The sequence below is a fragment of the Hevea brasiliensis genome, chromosome 14, assembly GCF_030052815.1.
Source record: "Hevea brasiliensis isolate MT/VB/25A 57/8 chromosome 14, ASM3005281v1, whole genome shotgun sequence".
In the NCBI taxonomy this organism is placed as follows: Eukaryota; Viridiplantae; Streptophyta; class Magnoliopsida; order Malpighiales; family Euphorbiaceae; genus Hevea; species Hevea brasiliensis.
This window is the reverse complement of record NC_079506.1, coordinates 32,184,448-32,211,370: the sequence shown is the minus strand read 5'-3', so window position 1 is coordinate 32,211,370 and position 26,923 is coordinate 32,184,448. Positions and strand designations below refer to the sequence as shown.

Sequence of the window (26,923 nt, the reverse complement as noted above, 5' to 3'; positions counted from 1 at the left end):
TGCAACTAAGTACAAATTTGATAATATACATTACATGTTTAATATTTAATTACAATATTCCAAAAGAAGCAAAATACATCAGCTAAATATGTCCTATCAAATGCACTGCTGGATGAGGTGACACTCGAGACCTAATGCAGATCAAAATCTCTAACTTCCAGTTTATGGTCTACTGGACTCTCTCTCCTGATCTCCCATACTTATATGTGGCAAAAAGCGACGAGTTAAGTATAAAGCTTAGTGATGCAAATATAACATAAAAATAAATAAAATAATTAAATACAAAGAAATCATGCCATTACTATTCACATATTGTATTTTTTAGAATTATTTATAATATATTTAATTTAATGATTTTTATATTCATTACCTAGTTATATATTTTTAAAACTTATTTAATTGCCCAAGTAACCTATATCAGTTGATTGGACTAGATAAACGGGTAAACCAGCACTAGGTACCAAGTACCTCGGGCTGTCATATCATCGATCACATAGTGTCTGCCAGGTGTGCAACAGAATGGCTAATAAGCCATAATAACAATCAGGCATAAAACCGTATATGTCAAGAAATAACAAAGTGGCCAAAAGCCATAATTCACGAGATGGCAGTAAAAGCCATAAATTACAGCATGGCATAGATCCATAAGCAATACTGCAGTCAGAACCCTATTGACATGCCAACCTATCCAAACCAATCATAACTAGGCATACATGGGCGTATTTGCAATTTAGGTTTTGATTCTTTGCATTTGTGTCATAGTGGTTATTATTCACATTATTATTCATACAAATTTTGACTATTTCATAAATAATAGGAATATAAATTCTAAATTCATGATAGTACCACATTTTGAATATTTACTGTTCATATAGTCATTTTTTCAGGTCTAGTATGTAGTCATCCGGATTCAAGCAATTTTTAGGTCATATTAGGTTTAGTTTCTGGGCAGGGTCTCTACATGAAAAATGTGGCTTTAGGTCTTAAGTTTCACCTCCAATTGGCCTCACACCAATTGGTCTCACACCTTATCCCTCCGTAAGGCATAACATGATTCCATAGTATACTTAATGAATTACCGAATTTCGCCTATTGATAACCCATTATATATACTACTAGGGATTTTAAACCAATTTTCAATCATTTTAAAGTAGTGGGTAATGCTGATTAATTATATAAAACATTTAATCGAAGTTTAGGTTATAAATCAAATTTCTAAATTAATTTGAAATCTCTGAAAATTTTACAGAAAATTCGATAGAGTGTTGTCTATATTTTGGAAAAACAATTCTTCAAAAACCTGTTAAAAACACTCCCAATATATTTAATATCCACAACTCCAATATTCTCATCATAATTTAATCTCAACAACCACAATTTCGAGCAATTCATTATTTTAACAAAAAAAAATGTAAACAAAAAGAAGAACTTAAACTTTTCATTAATAAGAAATAATAAGTTTGTAGTACAAATATTTACAATGGTCAAAATAAAATTTCAAAATTTATTATACAACTGCTTAAGTCCAATAAACATACACACAGTTACATATACATTAAAATAAAAATTTACAAGGGTATAATCTATATACCCGGTAATGATCCTAAAAATTCTAGTCACTTCGAGTCCCAAGCAGCCTAATCTGCTGCTTTATCTACCTCTTTACCTGCGATAGCAACAAAACGTTATTGTTGACACAAAGACTCAGTAGTGCACAATTTAAAGAAAATAATAATTTACACAGTAATTAAATCACAATTTCCCCAAGTAAATCAATTCAAATATTAATACATATAAAACCATGCTTTATTTCTAAAGCCAGAAAATTTCTTAATAGAAACATATTTTATTCTATCAATCATAAAACAAAATTCTAAAAAGACACACAGTTTTGATTATGACACGATTTCCAATTCGTCCCAATAACTAAAGGCTAATGGGGAATACCAAGGCTAGCTAGCACAAATATATGAGTACTCATTCAATTCGTCCTCAACTGACAAACACCTCAACACTTCAACCTGAGAGGGAATACAAATCCAATTTATCTCACTAGGTAAGCTAGTGTGGAATACAAATATATAGTCATGATACTGTGGTTTCAAACCATTTCAACAATTTTCCAAGCATCAAAATATCATTCAATTCACTTTCGTATTTTATTCAAAATAATTTCTCAAAAATTTGGGCTAGCAACACATAATTTTGTTAAGCAACATATTCAACACAAATGAGGTCATAAATTAATTTCACAACTTATTCAATTCAAAATTAAAATTGAAAATCAAAAAAAGGATTAGTTATTATGCACAAACCTCTAATGAGTTGCCTCTCCGTCTTGACTCACTTTTTCCTTATCTTTCCTAATCTCTTTTTCTACTGCAACACATAATTTAAAGTGTTTCACTACTTATTTAACTCATTTCTAATAAATAATTCAACAATTAAATTTTATTGACTTAATCTAACCAAATAAGCTTTATAAAATTTGAGTCCTTTGCATTTGGTGCATTTGTGGTTACTATTCACTTCACTATTTATTTCAAAAATATTGAATTTTTCATACTTAAGGAGTATACTAGTTCTAATTGCACCCACATACCACATTTTGGGTTACAATTGTGGTGGTATTGATTGCCAATTGAAATTCAAAACTCCCAAAGAGAAATTCCAAAATTTCAGTTTTGGTCACTTGGGTTTACTATTCCATTGGACCTATCTACAATGGAAATTTAGCCAACTTTTCTTTATCAAAGTTGTTCCTTAATGTCTTACCTTTAATTCGCTTTTTGAATCACTCCATTTAGAGTTTTATAGCTCAAGTAATGCCATTTTTACTAAGGCTAGCCAGATTGGTCAAAATCCAGAAATTCTGGGCACATTAGGGTTTTGGCAGATTTGGTGACCTAAGTTTGGTTGGAAATTTGACCAGGTTATGGTCAGGATTTGGGTTTGTATTCTTCATGAAAATTGTTCTACTATGTCTAAGCTTTCCAATGGTATAAAAATCAGGTCATTTGGACCTTTCTACACTAAGTTATGACCATTTGAACATATACTGTTCATATGGTCAGTTTTGTCCAATGGCAGGGTACCTAATCCAGATTTAACCAAATTTTACACTAATTTATGGTTAGTTTTAGGGCAAGGTTTCTGCATGAAAATTGTGGCTTTGGGTCTTAATTTTCATCTGCAATTGGCCTTATACCAATTGGAGCAACAGAATTTCAGTTATAGCCTTTTGAGTGGACCAAGGTCAAGCTATCCAAAATTGGACATTACCACATTCACACTTCAATTCCATTCCATGCATTCAACCACACTCATAAACACACCAATTGACCAATTTAAGCATCAATTATGTCAATTGTGCATCAATTCATGAAAATCCCTAAATTTTCCCTAATTTTCCAATTGCCAATAATCCTAATTTCCAATTGCTTTAATTCATGAAATCAAAGTGTATAAAACACATTTACATACTCAATCAAGCTTGAATTACACATTTAATTCCATTAACTACCATCAAACCCTAATCCTATAAGGTTGGCCGAATTCCCTAAGGCTCCTATACATGAATTTTTGTTTCAATTTTTAACAAATCCTAACTTAGTTTAAGTGCCTAATCATAATTATAAAGAGAAAATTGGAAGAATCCTTACTAACCTCTTTGGTGAACCTTTGCAACTCCAATTCTCTTCAAGTTTCCTCTAAATTCCTTCTTCCAAACTTCTCTTTGAAGCTCAATTAAAAGTTTTCCATCACTTTTGTAGGGGAAATTAGGGGATAAAATAGGGTTTCAAAAGCTCACAATGGGGTTTTAATGGAGGATTGAGAGAAAATGGTGAGAGAGAGGAGAGAGAAGGGATGGCAAAGGAGAGAAGAAAGAAGACCAAAATTTGATTTTTAATTTTGTAATTATCTCCTTTTGTAATCATCCTAAATTAATTTAATTAAATAAAAATTATTTATTGTGTCATCCATGATGTCATAATCTTTTACTTTTTTAATTTTCATTTCCTTTTCTTTCCATTCACCTCTTCAATTTAAATTTATCTTTCATAATTTTAATTTTCTATATTTTAATGGACATTTAGGCCAAAAGTCACCTCTAAGGGTGAATTGACCAAATTGCCCCTTACCGGTCTGATCTGTTTTACCAATAACGCTAGATTACTTCCTGAACCCTGATCTAATTATTTGAACTTGTTCTCAATTTTTTTTCTATAGTTTTTATATTTTCATTAACTTCGCAATTATCCCTAGGCCTAGGGTGCCATAGGGTCCCATTCGAAAATAGGGCAGCGACTGACCTTGCAGTCACTTCCGGTTCGGTCATCCATCGCTGTGGCCTCGGCTCATTTAACCCATTATGCTTTGTTTTCTTGATTTCTATTTTACCTTCATGTAATTATTATTAATTTTTGTTTGTGGCTTTTCTAGGTGACTTAAATATGGTTTTACATATTCCAACTGTCCGGGCAGACACTGTTCACCTGAACAGTGGAATGTACGAAACTAATAAACGTAGGGGTGTTACAGCCAAGCATGGAAGAAGGTAGAAGATGACTTTCGAATTTTTATTCCTTTTAATTTCCTTTTATATCATTTAATTAGGTTTGCCAAATTTTGATTGGTTGAAAATTTTAATTATATCATCATTACCTAATGCTTATGTCATAATTAGCTTTTTAAATTTCATTTGTTTTATTTTCTTTCCTTCTCTTCCTTACTCATTTATAATTAAATTTTCATTAATATTTATTCATATTTTATGATGTAAATCTCACCTACTTAAATGGACATATTGGTCAAAAATCATCTCTATGGGTGAAATGTCCAAAATGCCCTTTGTTGTGCTCACCGAGTTATAATTGTCTATATCGATTGACATAAATTTTCTTGTATTTTTTTGACATTTTATTGTCATTTAAACCTCAGTAATCCTTCATTAAGTCCCAAATAATTATTTTACAGGGTTCCCCATGGGTCTAGGATTGCTAACTGTCTTCACAGTCACTTCCCGTTAAGGTTACCCATCGCCGGAGCTTTGGCTCATTTAACCTCTTTGTATTTTATTTCTTAAATTTTTCCTTAATTTTTCTTGTCATTATTTAGGTTATTTATGAATCCTCACCCTAGTTTAAATATAGTTTCAGTCATTTTGGCTGTCCAGACAAACGTTAGTCACTGAAACAGTAGAATGTACGGACTACCTAAAGTGAGGGCGTTACAGCTCTTCCCCTCTAACAAAAATTTCGTCCTTGAAATTTACCTGATGCAAACAGTTGAGGGAACTATTGCCTCATCGTCTCTTCACTTTCCCAGGTTGCCTTTTCCGTATTGTGGTGCCTTCAAAGCACTTTCACCAGTGGAATCCGTTTATTTCTCAATTCTTTCACTTCTCGAGCCAAGATCCTTATTGGTTCCTCTTTATATGTCAAATCTAGTTGTATTTTAATTTCTTCCATTAATATGACATGTGAAAGGTATGATCGATATCTTCTCAACATAGATACATGAAACACATTATGGATCTTATCTAGATCTGGTGGTAAAGCTAGCATGTAGGCTACTCGACCCACAAGTTCAATGACTTCATATGGGCCAATAAACCTAGGGCTCAACTTACCCTTTCTCCCAAATCTCAATACCTTTTTCCATGGTGATACCTTGAGAAATACCTTGTCGCTAACTTCATATTCTATGTCTTTTCTCTTCAAGTCAGCATATGACTTTTGTCTGTTTGAGGCAGCTTTTAAGTTAGCTTTTATCAGTTTAACTTTTTCCTCAGTTTGTTTCACCAGGTCTGGTCCCACAAGTTTGTCTTCACCTAGTTCTGTCCAACACAGTGGTGTTCTGCACTTTCTCCCATACAGTGCCTCATAAGGAGCCATTTGGATACTAGCTTGGTAGCTATTATTGTAAGCAAATTCTGCCAGTGGGAGGTATCTGCCCCAACTTCTCTCAAACTCTATGACACAACTCCTTAGCATATCCTCAAGCACCTATCACATATTTCATGTTATTACTATCATTTCAGTTTAATATTTATAATAATTCAACAAGTTTTGGAGTTTACCTGAATTACTCATTCCGACTGTCCATCTGTTTGAGGATGAAAAGCCGTGCTATAATGGAGTTATGTACCCAAGGCTTCTTACAACTTCTTCCAAAATCTAGATATAAACCTTGGGTCTCTATCAGATATAATGGAAAGTGAAATTCTATGTAGTCTAATTATTTCATTAATGTACAACTCTGCTAGCTTCTCCAATGAATAGTCAGTCTTAACTGGTAGAAAATGTGCTGATTTAGTTAATCTATCCACTATCACCCATACTGCATCATGTTTCTTCTGGGTGAGAGGTAGACCACTAATAAAATCCATGGTGACCCGATACCATTTCCATTTAGGCATGCTTATGGGTTGTAACAAACCTGATGGAACTTGGTGTTCTGCCTTGACCTGCTGACATGTCAAGCATCTAGTCACATAGTCAGCTATGTCCTTTTTCATGCCAGGCTACCATTAGTGAGGCTTTAAATCATGGTGCATAGCATAAACACTGTTGTATGCCTCTTTCAGAATACTTGTCTTCAATTCCCCATCATCTGGTACACATACTCTTCCCTTGTAGTACAAACACCCATTCTCTTTCACCTCATATTCAGTCTCCTTCCCTTCTGTGATTCTGCCCATGATAGCCATTAGCTTCTCATCTATCTTCTGCCCATTCTGTATCTGTTGTAGTAGGTTTGGCTTCACTTGTAACTCAGCCAAAATAGCTTTATCCTGAGCTAGAGATAAGCGGGCATTCAAGGATCTTAATGCTGCAATAGACTTTTTGCTCAAAGTATCAATAACTACATTTGCCTTCTCAGGGTGGTAGTCAATCACACAATCATAGTCTTTCAGAAACTCAATCCATTTTCTCTGTCTAAGGTTGAGCTCCTTCTGGGTTGGCAAGTATTTCAGACTTTTGTGGTCTGTATATATGTAGTACTTTTCACCATACAAATAATGCCTCTATATCTTCAATGCGAAGATGATTGCTGCTAACTCCAAATCATGGGTGGGATAGTTCTTTTCATGTGGCCTTAGCTGTCTGGAAGCATAGGCGACCACTTTCCCTTTTTGTATCAGAACACACCCTAGCCCATTATGGGAAGCATCACTATAAACCATAAAGTCTTTCCCAGATACTGGCTGTGTCAACACTGGAGCATTTGTCAACATAGCATTTAACTTTTCAAAGCTGACTTGACACTTGTCATTCTAGTCAAATTTTGTATTCTTATGCAGCAACTTAGTCAGTGGAGCAGCTATCATAGAAAACTCCTTCACAAACCTTCTATAATATCCAGCTAGCCCCAAGAAACTTCTGACCTCAATTGTATTTTTGAGAGGCTTCCATTCCATTAAAGCTTCAATCTTCTTGGGATCCACTCTAATCTTATCAGCTGATACTATGTGTCCAAGAAAAGCAATCTCATTCAACCAAAATTCATACTTGGACAGCTTAGCATACAGTTTCTTCTCTCTCAGGGTCTGCAGAACAATCCTCAAATGCTCATCATGTTCTTCTTTGTTCTTAGAATACACCAGTATATCATCAATAAAGACTACTACAAACCAACCTAAGTATGGATGGAAGATACAGTTCATAAGATTCATGAAAGCTGCTGGTGCATAGGTCAATCCAAACGGCATCACCAGAAATTCATAGTGCCCATACCAGGTCCTGAATGCAGACTTAGGCACATTTGCATCCTTTACCCTCAGCTGATGATACCCTGATCTAAGATCAATCTTGGAAAATACACCTGCTCCCTTCAATTGATTATTAATTCTGGGTAATGGGTACTTGTTCTTCACTGTTACTTTATTTAGCTGCCAGTAGTCAATGCATAACCTCAAAGTCTCATCCTTCTTTTTCACAAATAGCACTGGAGATCCCCATGGTGACACACTGGGGCGTATAAACCCCTTATCCAGTAATTCCTACAACTGGATTTTCAACTCCTTCAATTCAGTGGGTGCCATCCTATAAAGAGCAATAGAGATTAGTGTTGTACCCTGCATTACCTCAATAGTGAATTCTACTTCGCTTTCTGGTGGCAAACCAGGCAATTCCTCATGGAAGACATCAAGGAAGTCACTTACAGTGGGTATGTCACACAGGTTAAGCTTAGCCTGCCTAGTATCAACCATGTGTGCCAAGCAGGCTTCACAGCCTTTTCTCATCAATTTCCTTGTAGTAGTGGCTGAGATTAAGCAGAAAATCTGTCATTTTCCCCATAACTATAATCTCATCATTCTCAGAAATTTTCAGTGTAATCCTTTTTAATTTACAATCAACTATTGCCTGATGATATGATAGTCAATCCATCTAAAGGATGACATCAAACTCGTGGAAGAATAATTTAATTAGGTCTGCCAAGAACTCAGACCCTTGAATCCTCAATGGACAACCTTTATACACTTTATTTACTACCACACTGTGGCCTAGTGGGTTAGTGACTAAAATATCTTGGTCACTTTCCTCTACTTTAACTCCCCTTTCCACGGGTATCTTAATGCAAGTGTATGAATGAGTGGATCCTGGATCCACCAATGCATGCACAGGTATGTCATAGAGAGAAAACATACCCCTGATGACATTTAGAGCATCCTGCTCCTCTTGAGCCCTCATAGCATATGCCCTAGCTGGTGCCCTTGCCTATGGCCTCTCAACTGACTCTGATGTAGGCCTCTGTGACGTACCAGCTACTTCAAATTTACCCGGTCTTTTACCCCTTTGAGCTATAAGGGCTGGTCTGTCTGCTTATTGTTTACTGGTTTTACAACCACCGCAAGTGGATGGATCGCTAACAAGTAATAAAGCAGTGAGTGAAGTATCATTCCCACGAGAAATTTAGATAGCAAATACCAAGCCATATAGCAATTCTGACTGTTTAGGCTACCGAATATAGATGATGAGTGAGTTAAATCTATTTTGGATGTTGAAAGTAAATTTTGAATTAAACTATTTATAAAAGCAATTCCAGAAGTAAGATTTCACACTGCAACCTTATTATGGATTTTGATCTTGTCTATTCATCGGATTGAGAATCATTGCTTTGATGAAAATTAATCCTAAGATATCCTGGGTCATCTCTTAAGGCACTCAAGGTGTATTTTAATTAACTTAAACCCTACTTTCGTTGTGATTAAATTAATTAAAACCCTTTAAGATCTATGATTAATTATGGAACTCCACGAAGGATTTCAGCCTATCTTTAGGTCAGATTTCCTAAGTTCAATATTCTGATTTTTTAACAGTAACCTTCACCTTTCAGTTCTTCAATTAGTATCTTTTATCATGTCTAGGTGGGTACCAACACATAGCATGCATTAAGAACACAGAATATTAAATGAAAGAGCAAAACTCAGATCCAATAAGTAGAAACTTAATATTAATCCATAATAACGACTACAGGTGCTACTCTCCTAATTCCTGAATAAAGGAATTTCTCACTCATGGTGAGTTTAACAAACATAATGAAAATAAAATGAAAGAACATAAAAAGTCTGCTTAAAGAAATAGAACAAAAGAGCCGAAGAGGATTTCCTGCAGCTTTCAACTTGTGGAACTTCTGCTGAAGATTTCCCTTTTGTGCTGATGCTCTTATTTTGCAAGACGGCTGTGAAGAGGCTATGAAGAGTATGGGTATGAAAAATATCAAAAGCTCTCTTTCTTTTTTTTTCTTCTCTTTTCCTTTTTTTCTTTGTGCTTTCTGCTGCCCCTATTTATATTGAATAATCTAGGGTTAAGTTTTTAGAGTCTTCAAGGCATTAGGAGTCTTTCCTCTCTGTAGGAACCCAAATCAGGAAACTGGCTGCCGCATGATACACGGCCCATGTGTCACTAAACGGCCCAGGGCCGTGCACTTACTGGAGCTTGAATGGTTGCGTATTGTATTAACATAGGAGATTACACGAGGCATTGCTAGTTATATGGGTCTGATTACACGGCCCGTGTTCTTTTGCTCTTCATAGAGCTCTTCAGGCTTGGCCCGGTAGAGACTTACACGGGTCTCCATAGTTTACACTAGTCATGGTACATGGCCCGTGTACTTTAATTCTTCCTTAACTCTTTGTCTTTCTCCTGGCAATAAGTTACACGGGTCTGTAGCTTTGATTACATGACCCGTGTAAAGTGTATCAGCAACACTTCTTTGTCATTTGGCCTTTCTAAGCTTTCTTCTTTACTCCTATGCTTTGGAACTTCTTCACCTGAAAACATACAAAAAAACATAGAATTTAGAGCTTGGCAATGGAATTTACAAAAGTTGATGAAATCAAGTATTATGCATGAGATTACTTATCTAAATGCTATGAAACAATATACAATTGTACTTAAAAATATCTATATGATACATGTGTATCAAATATCCCCAAACTCAAACTTTTGCTTATCCTCAAGCAAATTGAAAAACCTTTTTAGAACACTTTTTTAGGGAAAAATTCAGAAGCATAACCATAGGTTCGATATGCATATAATTGAAGTCCTTCAACCTTTATACCAAATACCCTCTTTCAAGGCATAAAGGTTTCAATAGTTACCTGCTTAAAACCTCACCCCCTTATGGTGTTTCAACTAATTATTCCTCTATACAAGACCATTAATAAGTCACAAATAACCTCTGTTTTCAGGATAGACTTAAGAAACACTTACTTCCCCAAGTTACCTCTATTAAGGATGATTGTGGTAAGTTTGATTTAATTCCAATTCCATAGGCATATCTCAATTACCTATCTCCACTAATGTAGCATACATTTTTCAAAAGATCAAAAGGTCTTTAAAAGGGTTGTAATGGGGCTAAAGAGATAATGACTTGGTTGCTAATGGAAGGTTTTTAGGGAATGCAAATATAAGGATAGTATATACGCATAAAATACCTAGTATACTAAGTTTATTCTACTTATTTTGTATGGAGAAGACGGACTTTTGGTTTTTATAGTGCCAAGCATGCTTCCATGATACTTATCTTGGGACTTCTTCTTCTTCTTTTTCTTTTTTTTTTTTTTTTATGTCCCTCTTGTCCTCTCCCCCAAACTCATTGCTTTTGCTGGGTTGGAAAAGCAAATTTTTCTTTGATTTCAATTGCACACTTGCACTCTTTCTTGAGTTCTACACCTTCTCTCTATTTTTGCACCTAATATACTTTTTACTTATGCATTTAACTTCCTCAAAAGGGTAGGTATGTGTTTAGGCTAGGGGCTAGGTAAACATGTGTGGGTAAACAAGGAAAATTATACAGGTGAAAGTATAGGCTCAAGTTGGCTGCAAGGGGGTATATTGTAACTAAGGGTGGCTTAAGGCTTAGTGGGGCTAAATGAAAGAATGCCTTAATCATTTCTTTTTCAAACATATGCTAGGATTTCACCTCGATAGGTCTAAGAGATATGTTCTAGAGTTGGTGAGACAATTTTAGGTTTATTTGTATTTCAAAAATTTTCTCCCGATGTTGCAAGTTCAGTGTCACACCTTACCCCTCTGTAAGGTATAACATGATCCCATAGAATACCTAATGAACTACCGAACTTCACCTACTGATAACTCATTAAGTACCCTACAAGAGATTTTAAAACAATTTTCTTATTTTTGATAAGTGGTGAGCATTTTCTAATAAGTATTTAAAATATTTAATTAAATTTAAAACTAGTTAATATTTTTTGTCCATTTTATTTTTCCGCAAATTTTATAAAAATTTTGCCAGAGTTTCGTCAGTATTTTAAGAAAACAGTTCTTCAAATACCTAAAAAAAAGCACTTCCAAAAATTTTCTCAACCACTACTTCAATTTCACAATCAATCTCAACAATTTCTCAAATCTCAAAATTCAATAGTCAACATTTCTCAATTTCCAAAATTCAATCATCAGTAAAATAATATCTATCAATCTCATTCAAATTAAAATAAAACATTTCCATTCATTAAAGACAACAAACTATATATATACATCATACCAAAACCTATATTAAGAAAATCCAAACTAAAATTTTATTACAGCTTTATACAAACTTTGTACAAACTGCTCAAGACCGATTTACATGTCCATACATTTATGTGCAATACATACATCAAAATAAATATTTACAGGCAGGGTATAAATTATACCCTATAACTTCAAGCTGATAAATCCTCAATCCTTAGCAGCTCAGTCTGCTGCTCCTCTAGTCTCTATATCTGCGACAGCAATAAAAGCTATCGCTGAGTACTAGGACTCAGTGGTGCACAACATACTAAAATAATCTTTATGCAGAACTTAAATCACATTTATTCGAAAATTTGACTGAACATGAGAATTAAATACAAATCATGCATTATGAGATTTTAGTCCCAAACAATTTCATTTTGAAGTATCAAATCACATTTCATAAAACCCACAGTTAGATCATGCCATTCGAAACAAATAGAATCTCAATAGCCAGAGGCTAAAGAGAAATCACATCAAAAAGCTAGCTAGCTCAAATATATGGATATCAATTCACATCCTCTTCTACTGGCACACCTCAACACTTCTCCAGAGAAGGAATTAAAATTCGAAACTAATTACCCCCACTAGTCATGCTAGTGAGGTGTTCAAATACATGGTCATGACACTGTGGTTTCAAAACTTATCTTAATAATTTTCTAAATATTGTCATTTCAAATATACACAATAACTTTCAACAATTTAAATTAAAACTTCATAAATAATATCACAAATAAACTTTCACAATTCAAAGCAAAAGTAAAATACATATTTCATTCACTTTATCAATGAATTTTAAAGCATAGTGATGTTGTGCATAAATCTCAAGCGAGTCGCCTCTTGGCCTTGACTCGATTCCTTGGGTTCTTTCCCGGTATTCTTTTCAACTAAAACACACAATTTTCACAGTGTTTCAGTACCATAACTTAGCATAAATCCAAAAATAAATTTAACTTCACTTTTACCTAACTCTAACGTGCTAAACTCGACGTTTTTTAAATTTTGTTTTTCAGGATTACTATTCACTACACTATTTAAGTCAAATTGTTGACTTTCTAAGGCTTAATAGGTATGGGAATTCCAACTTCACCCACATACCACATTTTGGTCATTAAATTTTTTGGTTTTGGTTATTTATTCAAATTCTAAGTCTTTTAGGCAAAATTGCCAATTTTCAGTTTTGGAGTCCTAAGTTGCACTGTTCTATTGGTCACTTTACTGTTGAAATTTGGCAAAACTTTCTTCATAGAAAATGTTCCCTAATGTCTTAAGTTTATTCTCCTTTTTGAATCACTCCAATCGGAGTTTTGTAGCTCAAGTTATAAGCAAATTACGTTTACTATTCATGCTGCAGAATTTTGTTCTGGCAGATTATTAATTCCAAATTCGTTCAGCAATTTAATCAAGTTAGGTCCATAATTTGGTCTAATTTTATTCATATGAAATGTTCTACTATGCCTTAGGTTTCCATCGGTTCAAGAATCACCTAAATCGGAGTTTTCTAGAGAGAGTTATAGCCATTGAAACTTTACTGTTCAAATGGCAAATCTGCAGTCTGCAGATTCAGTGACCCAAATTTGCTTAGTAATTTGATTTGGTTAATGCCATAATTTGGGTTTGTGTTCTTCATGAAAGTTTTAGGTCTATATCTCTTCTAACCACTGGTAAAATTTTAGGTCATTTTGACCTGCCTAGCTCGAGTTATGACCAAATGAATAAACACTGTTCATTTAGTCAGTTTGCGCAGAGGCAGCCTGCAATTTTTCAACTTTGATCAATTTGTTCACTAGGTTTTAGTCACTTTTTGGGCATGCTTCCTCAATAAAAATTGTGTCATTTAGTGCCTATTTTCATCCCCAATTGGTCCCATATCCATTAGACTTGTAAAATTTCATTTTTGGTCCCTTAAAGGAGATTTTGGTCATGCTGCCAGCACATGACTTTATCTAATCCGAATTGGCTTTTAATTCCAACACTTCTAACACACCTCATTTGGTCACAAATGACTATTTTTCACTTCACATTAGGTCAAAGACACCATTTACAAGTTTTTCACATTTATGGTCTCTAAACCTTAATGTCCAAACCCTAATTCACTAACCTCATGCATTTAGCTACCTTCAAAGCTTTTAATCATAACCATTCAACTAACTAAAGTTCTTAAACCCATTCAAACCATTCAAATCATGCAAATCACTCTCATATACATGCTGGCTGAAAATCATTCATGGTCCCTCAATAAATTTTTATTTCATTTTAAGCATTTTTCTAAGTTAACTAAGTTATAAACACAACTAATAAACTCATTTACAACTTAAATCACTAACCTTTGTGTAGTAACTTCTAACTCCCCTTTTCTCCAATTTTCTTTTTTCTTTTCTTCTTTCTTTGATGACCAATCTTCTTCTCAAGTGATTAAATCAAGTTTTTATGGGAGAATTTGGGGTAAGGTAGGGTCAAATGGGTATTTAAAAGCTTGTATTCAAGCTTTCATGGAGGAGTCAATGGTGGAATTTGGGAGAGCCATGGCTGCCTTTTTTTTTTTTTTGAGGTAGGAGAAGACCATTTTCTTTTTTAATTTTTATGTCTTTTAAGACTTACTTTATGTATTTGAATGGGTCAAAATTTGTGGGAATTAAAATAATTACTTTTGACCATTTTGATGTCATAAAGTGATATAATTAGCTTTTTCTTTTCTTTTCCTTTTTTTTTTCTATTAGTTCTTTAATTTAATTCTCAACTCCGAAATTTTCTTTTCTCCAATTTTATTTGACAGTTAGGTCAGGAGTCAGCTCTCGGGGTCAATTGACCAAATTGCCTCTCGCCTGTTCATCCTGGTTTGCAAATAATCTAATATTTCTTCCGGCTCCCTGACCTAATTATTTGACTGGCTTAACAGTTCTTTTTCGTGATTTTCTCTTTTCCACTGTGTTCAAAAGGGTCCTAAGGACCGCGGCGTCACATTTTACGGTTCGAAATTTGAGTTTAAAATGACTTCGCAGTCGTTCCCGAGAAGGTCACCCATCGCTGTGACTCTCGGCTCGTTTAACTTCTTATGTTCTATTTTTCTTATTTATACTTAACTAATTGGACATTACTAATTATTTGTGTTTATGGCTTCTCTAGTTGTCTTAAGTGTGGTTCTAATCTCTTAATTGTCCAGACCGACACCGGTCACCGGAACAGTGAAATATACCAGGCTATGCAAATAGGGGTGTTACATTCAGTGTGACAGATTAATAGCTATGAAGGGGTTTAACTAGTCTAGCTCCACTAAGGTGATTAAGTCTTTCACAGATAACATATTAAAGCCTTTGTGCCTATCAAATACATTCATTCCTCAATTCCATGGAGTCCAATTATTAGCTTATTAATATTTGTGGTTATAATTCTAAATTAAAAGCCAGTTCAAAATTTTAAAATTTGTAAAATTTTCTGAAATTTTGATACACAAGTATAATATGGATATAATTAAGCAATGCAATGAAATGCAATGATATGCAGTGCATGAATTGCATCTGTACCCCCAAACTCAAATTTGACATTGTCCTCAATGTCAACACAATATGCAAAATTAAGGTATAGCACACAAAATTAGCAAAAAGCATATTATGTATTAAAAATTGAAAGTTTGGACAAAAATCTAAAATTAGAGACCTATGAGCACTAAGTAGGACTAAGGCATAAAAGTTTTACATGAAGGAACCTATCATATAGTCCTAGCTCTAAAAAGCCTTTGATGGGGATGATGGTCCCTCTCCATCGAGTCTCTCCATGATCATGTCAAGCTTTTTGTGGGCCTCCTCGAGACTGTCCTTAAGTGCTTGCATCCTGTTGTTTATGGTGGTCTCCATTCGCTGAAGGTATGCAAGGATGGGGTCCATCGGTGGTGGAGTGTAGGGAGGCACTCGTGGTGGAGTGGCTCTTGGGTTTCCTCCTGTGGCTGTGAAGGTTCACCAGGGCCTGCTTGTGCTTTATCTCTCCTGGGGATGACATCCCCTTCGGCATCTATCAGATAGCATGTGTTATCGACCTTCATACATATCCCCATGGATATGCAAATGGTCTGGTCAATCCTGGAGGTGCTCAAAATGGAGCGCAGCTTATGATGACCTAGAAAGAATCCGAAGTGGAGTGCGATGGATGTGATGAGTCTGCTAAGCACTATGTGGCCTGTCTGCTGGTGAGAGATGCGACGGAGGTGGTTGCACAGGAAGAAACCCGTGCTGCATCATTGCCCGGTGACCAGACACTAGAGGAAAAGAGCTCATTGGCCTTTACCACACCTAGGCTATCACCGCGGCCCGTGATGGTGTGGGCGACTAGTCGATGCATGTACCTCAAAGCAGGGCTGGTGATACTGAATGATTTGGACTTGCTGAAGTTATAAACATCGGTGTTTGGTGTGATGGAGCGCCAAAATTCAACACTATTGTAGACCATCCAGTTTTGCAAGATTTCCCGATGCTCGGTGCTGTCGAATCCAAAGATGGCATTGAACTCGTCCATGCTCATTGCCCAGTCGACACCAAGGAGCCAAAACTCAATCCTGCCCCTGTCCTCCATGTCATTGGGCCATAAGGTGGCCTTGAAACTTCCAAGGAACTCCAGTGTGGTGTCTCGGTAGGTGGGGAATTGGAGTTGGGTGAATCTAGTCCACCCAATGCTGTCAAGAAGCCCATTGATTTTGTCTTGTAGCCCTATCTGCTCTAGCACCCTGAAGTCCATATACTTTGTAGAGATTTTTCTTTGGTTGTTAAGCTGGGCACATAGATCTCTGTGGGCGTTGTCGTAGAATCCCCAGGCGATGGAGAATTTTGGCTATACTGGATGTTGAGGTTGTGGGGCGGCTTGTGGTGGGGGTGGTGGAGGTGCTGCTTCTGCTATTCTTGGGTGCTGAGGTGATGGCTGAGGAGGTGAGGGTAAGGAGTTGAGTTCTTGCCTGGAGGAGGAGCCCATTCTTCTGGCTAATCTCTTTGCAGGTGCCATTAGAGATTTGGGAGAAGAAAAGGCTAGGGTTTGTGAGGGAAGAGGAGATTTAAGGGGTTTTTAAAGGGGAGAAAGCTTAGAGAGGGAGAGTTTTTGAGTGGGAGGGAGTTTAATGGGAGTTATACGGATTTAAAGGTCATTGTGACCTTTCATTTTGCGCCCTAAGTATCGCATCTGCGACATGATACACGGGGCATGTATCACTACACAGGTCCCGACTATCAGACCCGTGTAACTTTCTGTCCTAAATTTTCCTTTTTTTGCTAAATTACATGGCCCGTGTAAATTTGTTACAAGACCCGTGTAACTTCCTGTCTCCAAGTTACTTTGCTAGCCATGTTACTCGACCCGTGTAAATTGGATTTGGGACCTGTGTAACTTCCTGTCTCCCTCAAACTTAAAATTTCTCTCTCTATTATCGAAGCACGCCCCATGTAATGTTACATGGGGTCAGCCCGTGTAAGTTTCTGGAGGTTGTGCAGATTTGACTCTGGGGTTCTAGTAGGTTACATGGGGCGTACAAAACTTTTACACGACCCGTGTAATTTTCTGGCTCTCCAATTCTCCCTGTGTTAAAATATTACGCTACCACTATGAATGAAATGAATGTAAAAAGTAGCAACAGGTTTACTTCCTTGGATTTGTGCAGTCTCTTCTTATGTAGTTTGACGTCTCCTCTCCTCCTTTGCCTTTGGTTCTTTGCTTTTGTAGAATTGTGAATCGGGGTACCTATAGAACAGAACATGAGAAAACAAAAAACAAGAATAAAATAAGAACTAGAATAAAGGAAATTTAGAAATTTTGGGTTGCCTCCCAAAGAGTGCTTGTTTATAGTCATTAGCTCAACTCTGCCTTCGTTATTCACGGTCTGCCTAGAAGGTCATCGAAGGCGCAGTTGGCTCCCTTCTCTATGAGTTCTCCCTGAAAATATGGCTTTAGCCTTTGTCCATTCACTTTGAATGCACCTAAGGTTTCACTCCAAATCTCTACAGCTCCATGCGGGAAGACTTGCATAACCTTAAAGGGCTCAGACCATCTTGACTTTAGCTTCCCTAGAAAAAGTTTTAACCTAGAGTTGAAAAGCAGGACAAGGTCTTCTTCTTTTATTTCTTTTCTTACTATGCGTCTATCGTGCCATCTTTTGGTTTTGTCCTTGAAGATTTTAGCATTCTCATACGCATCCTGCCTTATTTCATCAAACTCATTGAGCTGTAGGAGTCTTTTTTCACCAGTAGCTTTGAAGTCAAAATTTAGGGTCTGAATTGCCCAGTAGGCTTTGTTCAAGTTTGACAGGGGGGTGGCATGATTTCTCATAAATTAGTCGAAAGGGTGTTGTACCAATTGGAGTTTTATATGTAGTGCGGTATGCCTACAATGCATCATCTAACTTCATAGACCAATCCTTCCTTGAGTGGTTTACTGTTTTCTCTAGGATTCATTTTAGCTCCCTGTTTGAAATTTCTATTTAATCACTGGTTTGAGGATGATAAGGTGTGGCCACCTTGTGAGTCATTCCATACTTCTTCAATAGTGTTTCAAATTGTTGGTTGTAGAAGTGACTTTCTCCATCGCTGATTATTGCTCGTGGTGTGCCAAATCTTATGAAGATGTTCTTCATAAGGAACTTTGTGACCACTCTAGCATCGTTGGTCGGCGTGGCTATTGCTTCTACCCATTTTGACACATAATCAACACCAACCAAAATATACTTGTTTCTAAAGGAAGAGGGGAATGGCCCTATGAAGTCTATCCCCCAAACATCAAATAACTCTACCTTAAGTATACCGTGCAGTGGCATTTCATTCCTTCTGGAAATGTTACATATTCTTTGGCATTGATCACAAGCTAGCACGAAGGATCTCACATCTTTAAACAGATTAGGCCAGTAAAATCCTACTTGCAAAATTTTAGCTACTGTTTTTGTGGTGCCAAAGTGTCCTCTATATGGTGATGAATGGCAGTGCTGGAGAATGCTCTCTATATCCTCCTCTGGTATACATCGTCTTATCAGCCCGTCATTGCATCTCTTGTATAGCAGAGGTTCCTCCCATGTGTAGTATCGCACATCATGCAAAAATTTCTTTCTTTACTGATAAGACATGTTTGGTGGCAAAACCCTGCATATAAGAAAATTCACAAAATCAGCATACCATGGAACGTGGGATAAGGATAATAGGTATTCATCAGAGAATGAGTCATCTATTGGCAACTCTTTAGCTTCTTCTAAGTACTCGTGTCTCAGCCTTGAGAGATGATCGGCTACCACATTCTTGACCCCCTTCTTGTCCTTAATTTCAAGGTTAAATTCCTAAAGTAGTAAGATCCATCGAATCAACCTTGGCGTCGCTTCCTTTTTATTCAAAAGGTATCTGATAGCAGCATGGTCTGTGTATACAATGACTTTTGATCCAAAAAGATAGGATCTGAATTTATCAATTGCAAACACTATTGCTAGAAATTCCTTTTCTGTGGTAGCGTAGTTGATTTGCGCATCATCAAGTGTTCTACTGGTGTAGTAAATGGCATGGAGTTTTTTATCTTTCCTTTGTCCGAGTACTACTCCCATAGCATAATCACTTGCATCACACATGATTTTGAATGGTAGCTCCCAATCAGGTGGTTGCATAATGGGTGCTGAGATCAAGGCCTCTTTTATCCTGTTGAAAGAAGCAAGGCAATTTTTATCAAAATCAAAGGAAACATCTTGATTTAATAAATTTGTCAATGGCTAGCTATTTTGGAAAAATCTTTGATGAATCTTCTGTAAAAGCCTGCATGTCCCAAAAAACTTCGCACTTCTTTGATTGATGTTGGTGGTAACATTTTTTCAATGATCTCAACTTTTTCCTTGTCAACTTCAATCCCTCTTTCTAATATCAGATGACCAAGAACTATGCCTTCTCTTACCATGAAGTGACATTTTTCCCAATTCAGGACCAAGTTTGATTCTTCACATCTTTGCAACACTTTGGATAAGTTAGCTAAGCAATCATCAAAAGTAGTTCCATAGACAGAAAAATCATCCATAAAGACTTCCATGATATTTTTAATATAATCAGAAAAAATAGCCATCATGCATCTTTAAAAGGTAGCAGGGGCATTACAAAGACCAAAAGGCATTCTTCTATATGCAAAGGTTCCATAAGGGCATGTGAATGTGGTTTTTTCTTGATCTTCTGAGTGAATAGGAATTTGAAAGAATCCCAAATACCCATCTAGATAACAAAAGTATAAATGTTTTACTAGCCTTTCTAGCATTTGGTCGATGAAAGGGAGAGAAAAATAGTCTTTTCTGGTGGCACTATTCAATTTCCTATAGTCTATGCACATGCGCCAACCAGTGACTACCCTAGTAGGGATCAGTTCATTGTTTACATTCTGGATAACAGTTGTCCTGCCTTTCTTAGGCACTACATGTACTGGACTAACCTATTTATTATCAGAAATTAGGTATATAATACCTGCGTCTAATAGTTTTAGAATTTTTTTCTTAACTACTTCCTTCATGTTTGGGTTAAGCCTTCTTTGGTGTTTAATAGTGGGTTTACTATTTTCCTCCATGGGTACCCTATGCATGCAAATCAAGGGATTAATCCCTTTCAGGTCTTCTATTTTATACTTAAAGCCTTGTTATGAGTCCTAAGTACTCTTAGTAATTTTTTCTCTTCTATATCTGACAGGCTAGCATTGATAATAACAGGATATTTAGAGTTTGAGTCCAAAAATACATACCTTAGTGAGGAGGGGAGAGGTTTAAGTTCTACCTGTTTAGTGTTGTTCTCTGGCTTGCTTTTGGGTTGTTCCTCCTTTAGCTCCTCCACCTTAAAAGCTTGAGCCAAGGGTAGGGGTGGATGAGCTGCTAAATATTATGCGCAAGCTACAATTTCTGTGTTTTCATTATCAGCAGTGTGAGTGTGCAGTAAGCATGCTTCAAGAGGGTCTTTAGGTTACGCTTTACGGAATTCCTCTTTAACTTGTTTGTCACCCGTATCAATTTTAAAGTATTTATTAGGTTCAAATTTATGTTTTATTGTGTTAAACAAGTTGAATTCCACTTCTTCATCTCCTATCTTAAGAGTTAGCCACCCATTTTTGATGTCTATAATTGCTCCGATAGTTACCAAGAAAGGTCTTCCCAATATGATAGGGATTTGAACATCCTCTTCTATTTCAAAGACAGCAAAGTCAACTAGAATGAAGAATTTGTCCACCATGATAGGGATGTTCTCAAGTATGTCCATGGGATATTTAATAGATCGGTTAGCCAATTGCAGTAAAATTATTGTGGGTTTCAATTCTCCGACCTCCAATTTTTAACATATTGATAGAGGCATTAGACTCACACTTGCCCCAAGATCACAGAGGGGCTTGTCTATTTTCTTATTGCCAATGAGATAAGGTATGGAGAAGCTTCCTGGATCTTTCAGCTTTGGAGGCAGTTTGTTTTGCAGTATGGCACTGCATTCCTCTGTTAGAGAAACAGTCTCATAGTCCTCCAGCTTTCTTTTCTTTGACAGAATTTCCTTAAGGATTTTGGTATAGGATGGCATCTAAGAAAGTGCTTCAGTGAAGGGAATGTTGATGTAGAGTTTCTGTAAAACTTCTAAAAACTTCCCAAACTACTTGTCCAATTTGGCTTTCTGGAATCTCTGAGGAAAAGGTAGGGGAGGCTGATATGGCTCTCGTAGCTTCTTTTTCTTCCTCGCTTCCTCTTCCTGATCCTTCTTGACTTCTTCTTCTTTTTTCTCTACTTGGCTTTTAGATTTATCAGAGGTTTCCTCTGTTGGTTTTTCCTCTAGTTGTTCTAGAATTCTTCCACTCCTCAATGTAACTACTTTACAATACTCCTTTGGGTTCATCTCTAGTTGACTAGGCAGTTTACCAGCAGCTTCGCTTGAAGAACCTGCTTGCTGAGCAATTTGATTTTCAAGTATCTTGTTGTGAGTAGCAAGTTGGTTCATTCTGGAAGTCAACTGCTTGATCATTTCATTCTGTTGTTGTTGAGTTACCAAGAGGCCTTCCATCATGGATACCATGGTCATTTTCGATTCAGGTTATTGAGGTTGAGGAGGTGGTGGTGGCTGTGCAAAGTTTTGTCCTCTGTTCTAAAACCCAGGGGGTGGTGGTGGTCTGTACCCTTACTGTTTGTTCATTGGCTAATTCTGTGAGTTGGACCATGAGAAATTAGGGTGGTTCTTCCATCCAGAGTTATAAGTATTTGAATATGGGTTATTAAGCTGCATATGGTTGAAGTTTCCTCCATTATTCACATAGTTCATCTGTTCTGTGGAGGATTCATTGAAGTTGTTACTTTCTAAAGTTATATATCCTCCTCCACAGCTGTCATAGTGTTGGTTGCTTGTTCTAACAGCATTGGCTTGCATTTTATCAAGCCTCTTTGTGAGCTAGTCAAATTGAGCATTTATCATGCTTAGGGCATCCACTTCCAGGATCCCTGCTGCTCTCTTTGTATTTCCCCTTTCATTTGACCATTCGTAGTCGTGATACGTGACCCTCTCCAAAAGTCCAAGTGCTTGTGTTACTGTTTTCTCCATCAGGTCACCTTCTGCAGCTGAATCTACTGTGCTCCTTGTGGAAGGCAATAGCCCATTATAGAAATTCTGAACTAGGAGCCAATACTCTATGTCACGGTTTGGACATTCCCTCTGCAAGTCTTTATACCTCTCCCATGCATCATAAAGTGATTCACCTTCCTTTTGTCTGAAGGTATATAGTTCAACTCTCAACTTTACAGTCTTTACAGGTGGAAAATACCTTACTAGAAAAGCTTGGGAGAGGTCTTCCCAAGTGGTGAATGTTTCAGCTGGTTGAGAAAATAACCACTTCCTCGCTTTGTCTTAAAGGGAGAATGAAAATGCTCTGAATCTTATAGCTTGATCAGAGACTCCATTCATCTTGAATGTATCACATAGGGCAAGAAAGCACTAGAGGTGGTAATGTGGATCTTCCGTTGGTAAACCCCCAAACTAGGTTTGTTGAATCATCTGGAGCCATGCTAGTTTCAGTTCAAAATTATTGGCTTCCACTATGGGTCTTATAACACTGGGCTGGAATCCTTGTATAGATGGAGCTCCGTAGTCCCTCAAGAGTCTTAGCCTGTTATTGTTGTCAACCATGATTGGAGTTTCTGGATTCCCTTGATCTTGTTCTTAGCGTCTCCTTTCTCTTCTGATGGCTCTTAGAGTTCTATCTATTTCGGGATCCAAGTCCAAAACTTCTTCCTCTAGCTTTGTTCTGATCATGCACCAAACCAAATACCTGATAGAAAATAAAAAGAATTAATTAAGTAAATTTAAACAATAATAATAAATGCCTAAATCAGTTAAAGTGCCTATTGCCTAATATTGCTAAACATAAATTCCCCAGCAACGACGCTAAAAACTTGTTTGCTGGTTTTACAACCACCGCAAGTGCATAGATCGCTAACAAGTAATAAGTAGTGAGTGAAGTATTGTTCCCACGAGGAATTTAGTTAGCAAATACCAAGCTACACAGCAATTCTGACTGTTTAGGCTACCGAATATAGATGAAGAGTGAGTTAAATCTATTTTGGATGCTGAAAGTAAATTTTGAATTAAATTATTTATAAAAGCAATTCCATAATTAGGATTTCACATTGCAACCTTACTATGGAATTTGATCTTATCTATTCATCAGATTGAGAATCATAGCTTTGATGGAAATTAATCCTAAGATATTATGGGTCCTCTCTCAAGGCACTCAAGGTGTATTTTAATTAACCTAAACCCTACTTTCATGGTGATTAAATTAATTAAAACCCTTTAAGATCTATGATTAATTATGGAACTCTACGAACGATTTCAGCCTATCTCTAAGTCAGATTTCTTAAGTTCAATATTCTGATTTTCCAACACTAACCTTTACCTTTCAGTTCTTCAATTAATATCTTTTATCATGTCTAGGTGGGTAACAACACATAGCATGCATTAAGAACATAGAATATTAAATCAAAGAGCAAAACTCATATCCAATAAATAGAAACTTAATATTAATCCATAATAACGACTAAAAGTGCTACTCTCCTAATTCCATAATAAAGGAATTACTCACTCATGGTGAGTTTAACAAACATAATGAAAATAAAATGAAAGAACATAAAAAGTCTGTTTAAAGAAATAAAACAAAAGAACCCAAGAGGATTTTCTGCAGCTTTCAACTTGTGGAACTTTTGCTGAAGATTTCCTTTCTGTGCTGATGCTCTTATTCTCCAAAATGGCTGTTAAGAGAATGTGTAGGAAAAATATCAAAAGCTCTCTTTCTTTTTTTTTTTTCTTCTCTTTTCCTTTTTTTCTTTGTGCTTTCTGCTGCCCCTATTTATATTGAATAATCTAGGGTTAGTTTTTTAGAGTCTTCAAGGCATTAGGAGTCTTTCCTCTCTGTGGGAACCCAAATCAGGAAACTGGCTGCCGCATGATACACGGCTCGTGTGTCACTACACGGCCCAAGGTCGTGCAACTTACTGGAGCTTGAATGGTTGCGTATTGTATTGACATAGGAGATTACATGGGGCATTGCTAGTTACATGGGTTTGATTACACGACCTGTGTTCTTTTGCTCTTCATAGAGCTCTTCATGCTTAGCTCGGCAGAGACTTACATGGGTCTCCATAGTTTACAAGGGTCATGGTACACGGCCCGTGTACTTTAATTCTTCCTTAGCTCTTTGTCTTTCTCCTGGCAGTAAGTTACACAGGTCTATGGCTTTGATTACATGACCCATGTAAAGTGTATCAATAACACTTCTCTGTCTTTTGGCCTTTCCAAGCTTTCTTTTTTACTCCTATGCTTTGAAACTTTTTCAAAACACCTGAAAACATACAGAAAATATAGAATTTAGAGCTTGGTAATGGAATTTAGAAAAGTTCATGAAATTATTATGCATGAGATTACTTATCTAAATGCTATGAAACAATATACAATTGTACTTAAAAACATCTATATGATACATGTGTGTCACTTGTACTGGAGCAGCTGTAACAGTTCTCCGTGGGCAATCTCTTATTTGGTGCTCAGTAGACCCACACTGAAAACATCCCTCAGTCAATCGCCAACACTCGCCTCTGTGCCACTTATGATAGTGTGGACATGCTAAAGAAATTACTGGGGCTGGTCCCCTAAACACCATCCCTGGAGAGCTATCCACTGATGGCGTGGACGGGCCTCTCCTAGGTGTAAACTGAGATCTAGGCCTCTGTGACTGGCCCTGACTCTGTGTCGGTTATAGCCCTGAGCTGGAGGACCTCTGAATTTCTTACTAGGTGCAGAGGAAGAACTAGTCTGACCCGAACTCCTCTTTTACTGTCTGTCTCTTATGTTTGGTTCATTTATTCTAACCCTCTCAACCTTCAATGCAGCCTCAACCAACTGTGCAAAATCTGTGATCCTCAAAGCCGTGATAAACAGCTTAATATTATCATTCAACCCCTCTTCAAATCTTCTGCATCTTTCAGCTTCAGTGGGGACTATTTCCCTTCCATATCTGCTCAATCTGACAAATTCTCGCTCATATTCTGCTACTGACAGTTGCCTCTGCCTCAAGCTAATAAATTCTCTTCTTCTCTCTTTCAGATACACATTACTGATGTATTACTTCCTGAACTCCACAAGGAAGAAATCCCAAGTTATTGGACTGGTTGCACCTTCCTGGATACTGTGTCCCACTATTGATAAGTATCCCCCTGTAATAGGGACACAACACCCTCTAAATTTTGGTCTGGGATACAATGGAGCTGCTGAAGGACCCTTTCTGTTCTTTCTAACCAATGCTCAGTTGTTGCTGGGTCATCTTCTTTCTTACCCAGAAAATCCACAGCCCCATACTTTTTGAGTTTCTCCAATTGAGACTTTTGGGATTGCTGGTGCGGTTGTGGAATAGCCCCAGTCATCTACCTGAAGAATTCGGTCATTTGTTGGAATAGGGCCTGCTGAGGCTGTGCAGGTATCTCTTGCACTGGTGGAGCAGGTTCTCCCCTGCTTTCACCTTTAGTCATGGGTGGAGCATGACTCTCCACGTCCTCCTCAACAACTCTCTGTGATGCAAGATCCATATCCTAACTAAAAATAACCAAAGACAAATAGATCTACATTAGTGTCACCTCAACTCTTACAAATGCAATGCATGGTATGTACTCTATCTAGGTCCAGAAACGCCTAAACCGTGCTCTGATACCACTAAATGTAACACCCCTCACCCGTCTACAGTGTAGCCGAGCAAGGCATGTTACACTCGGTGCCGGAACGCCTTAACTTATCTTATTACATTTCCTAATAATCATATTTAATTTTAGTAATTTAGGTTTAATTAATCGATCCGAGAAACTGACGGAGTTTCCCCTAATTTATTAATATTTTAACAATTTCCCACCTTTGTGAAACAATTATTTATATATATTTTTTCAAACTTATTTTCACCATAAAAGCATCAATCAATTTCACTCATAAGAATCCATGAGAGATTTCCATCACATTTCCATTCATACACAATTTATATACGAAATTACAAATTTCATTAATTTACAATAATATGCAACCAAGTACAAATTTGATAATTTACATTACATGTTTAATATTTAATTATAATATTCCAAAAGAAGCAAAATACATCAGCTAAATATGTCCTACCAAATGCACTGCTGGATGAGGTGACACTCGGGACCCAATGCAGATCAAAATCTCTAACTCCTAGTCTATGGTCTACTGGTCTCTCTCTCCTGATCTCCAATACCTACGTGTGGCAAAAAGTGATGCACTAAGCATAAAGCTTAGTGGTGCAAATATAATATAAAAATAAAGAAAATAATTAAATACAAAGAAATCATGCCATTACTATTCACAGACTGTATTTTTTATAATTATTTATAATATATTTAA

The 26,923-nt window shown here is 36.6% G+C and overlaps 1 protein-coding gene and 1 non-coding gene across 2 annotated transcripts; one reads left to right on the top strand and one right to left on the bottom strand.

Moving 5' to 3' along the window:
* Positions 1-17,668: 17,668 nt before the first annotated feature.
* LOC131172941 (uncharacterized) lies at positions 17,669-18,326 on the bottom strand. The gene is made up of 2 exons (XM_058134573.1): positions 17,878-18,326; positions 17,669-17,741 (listed from the first exon to the last, which is right to left on the bottom strand). Exons 1-2 carry the CDS (start codon positions 18,324-18,326, stop codon positions 17,669-17,671), a joined length of 522 nt encoding a protein of 173 aa, XP_057990556.1.
* Positions 18,327-22,655: 4,329 nt separating this feature from the next.
* Positions 22,656-22,762, top strand: LOC131173532 (small nucleolar RNA R71). The gene has a single exon (XR_009143848.1). It is a non-coding gene; the product is annotated as a small nucleolar RNA R71 (small nucleolar RNA).
* The last annotated feature ends 4,161 nt before the right edge of the window (positions 22,763-26,923 follow it).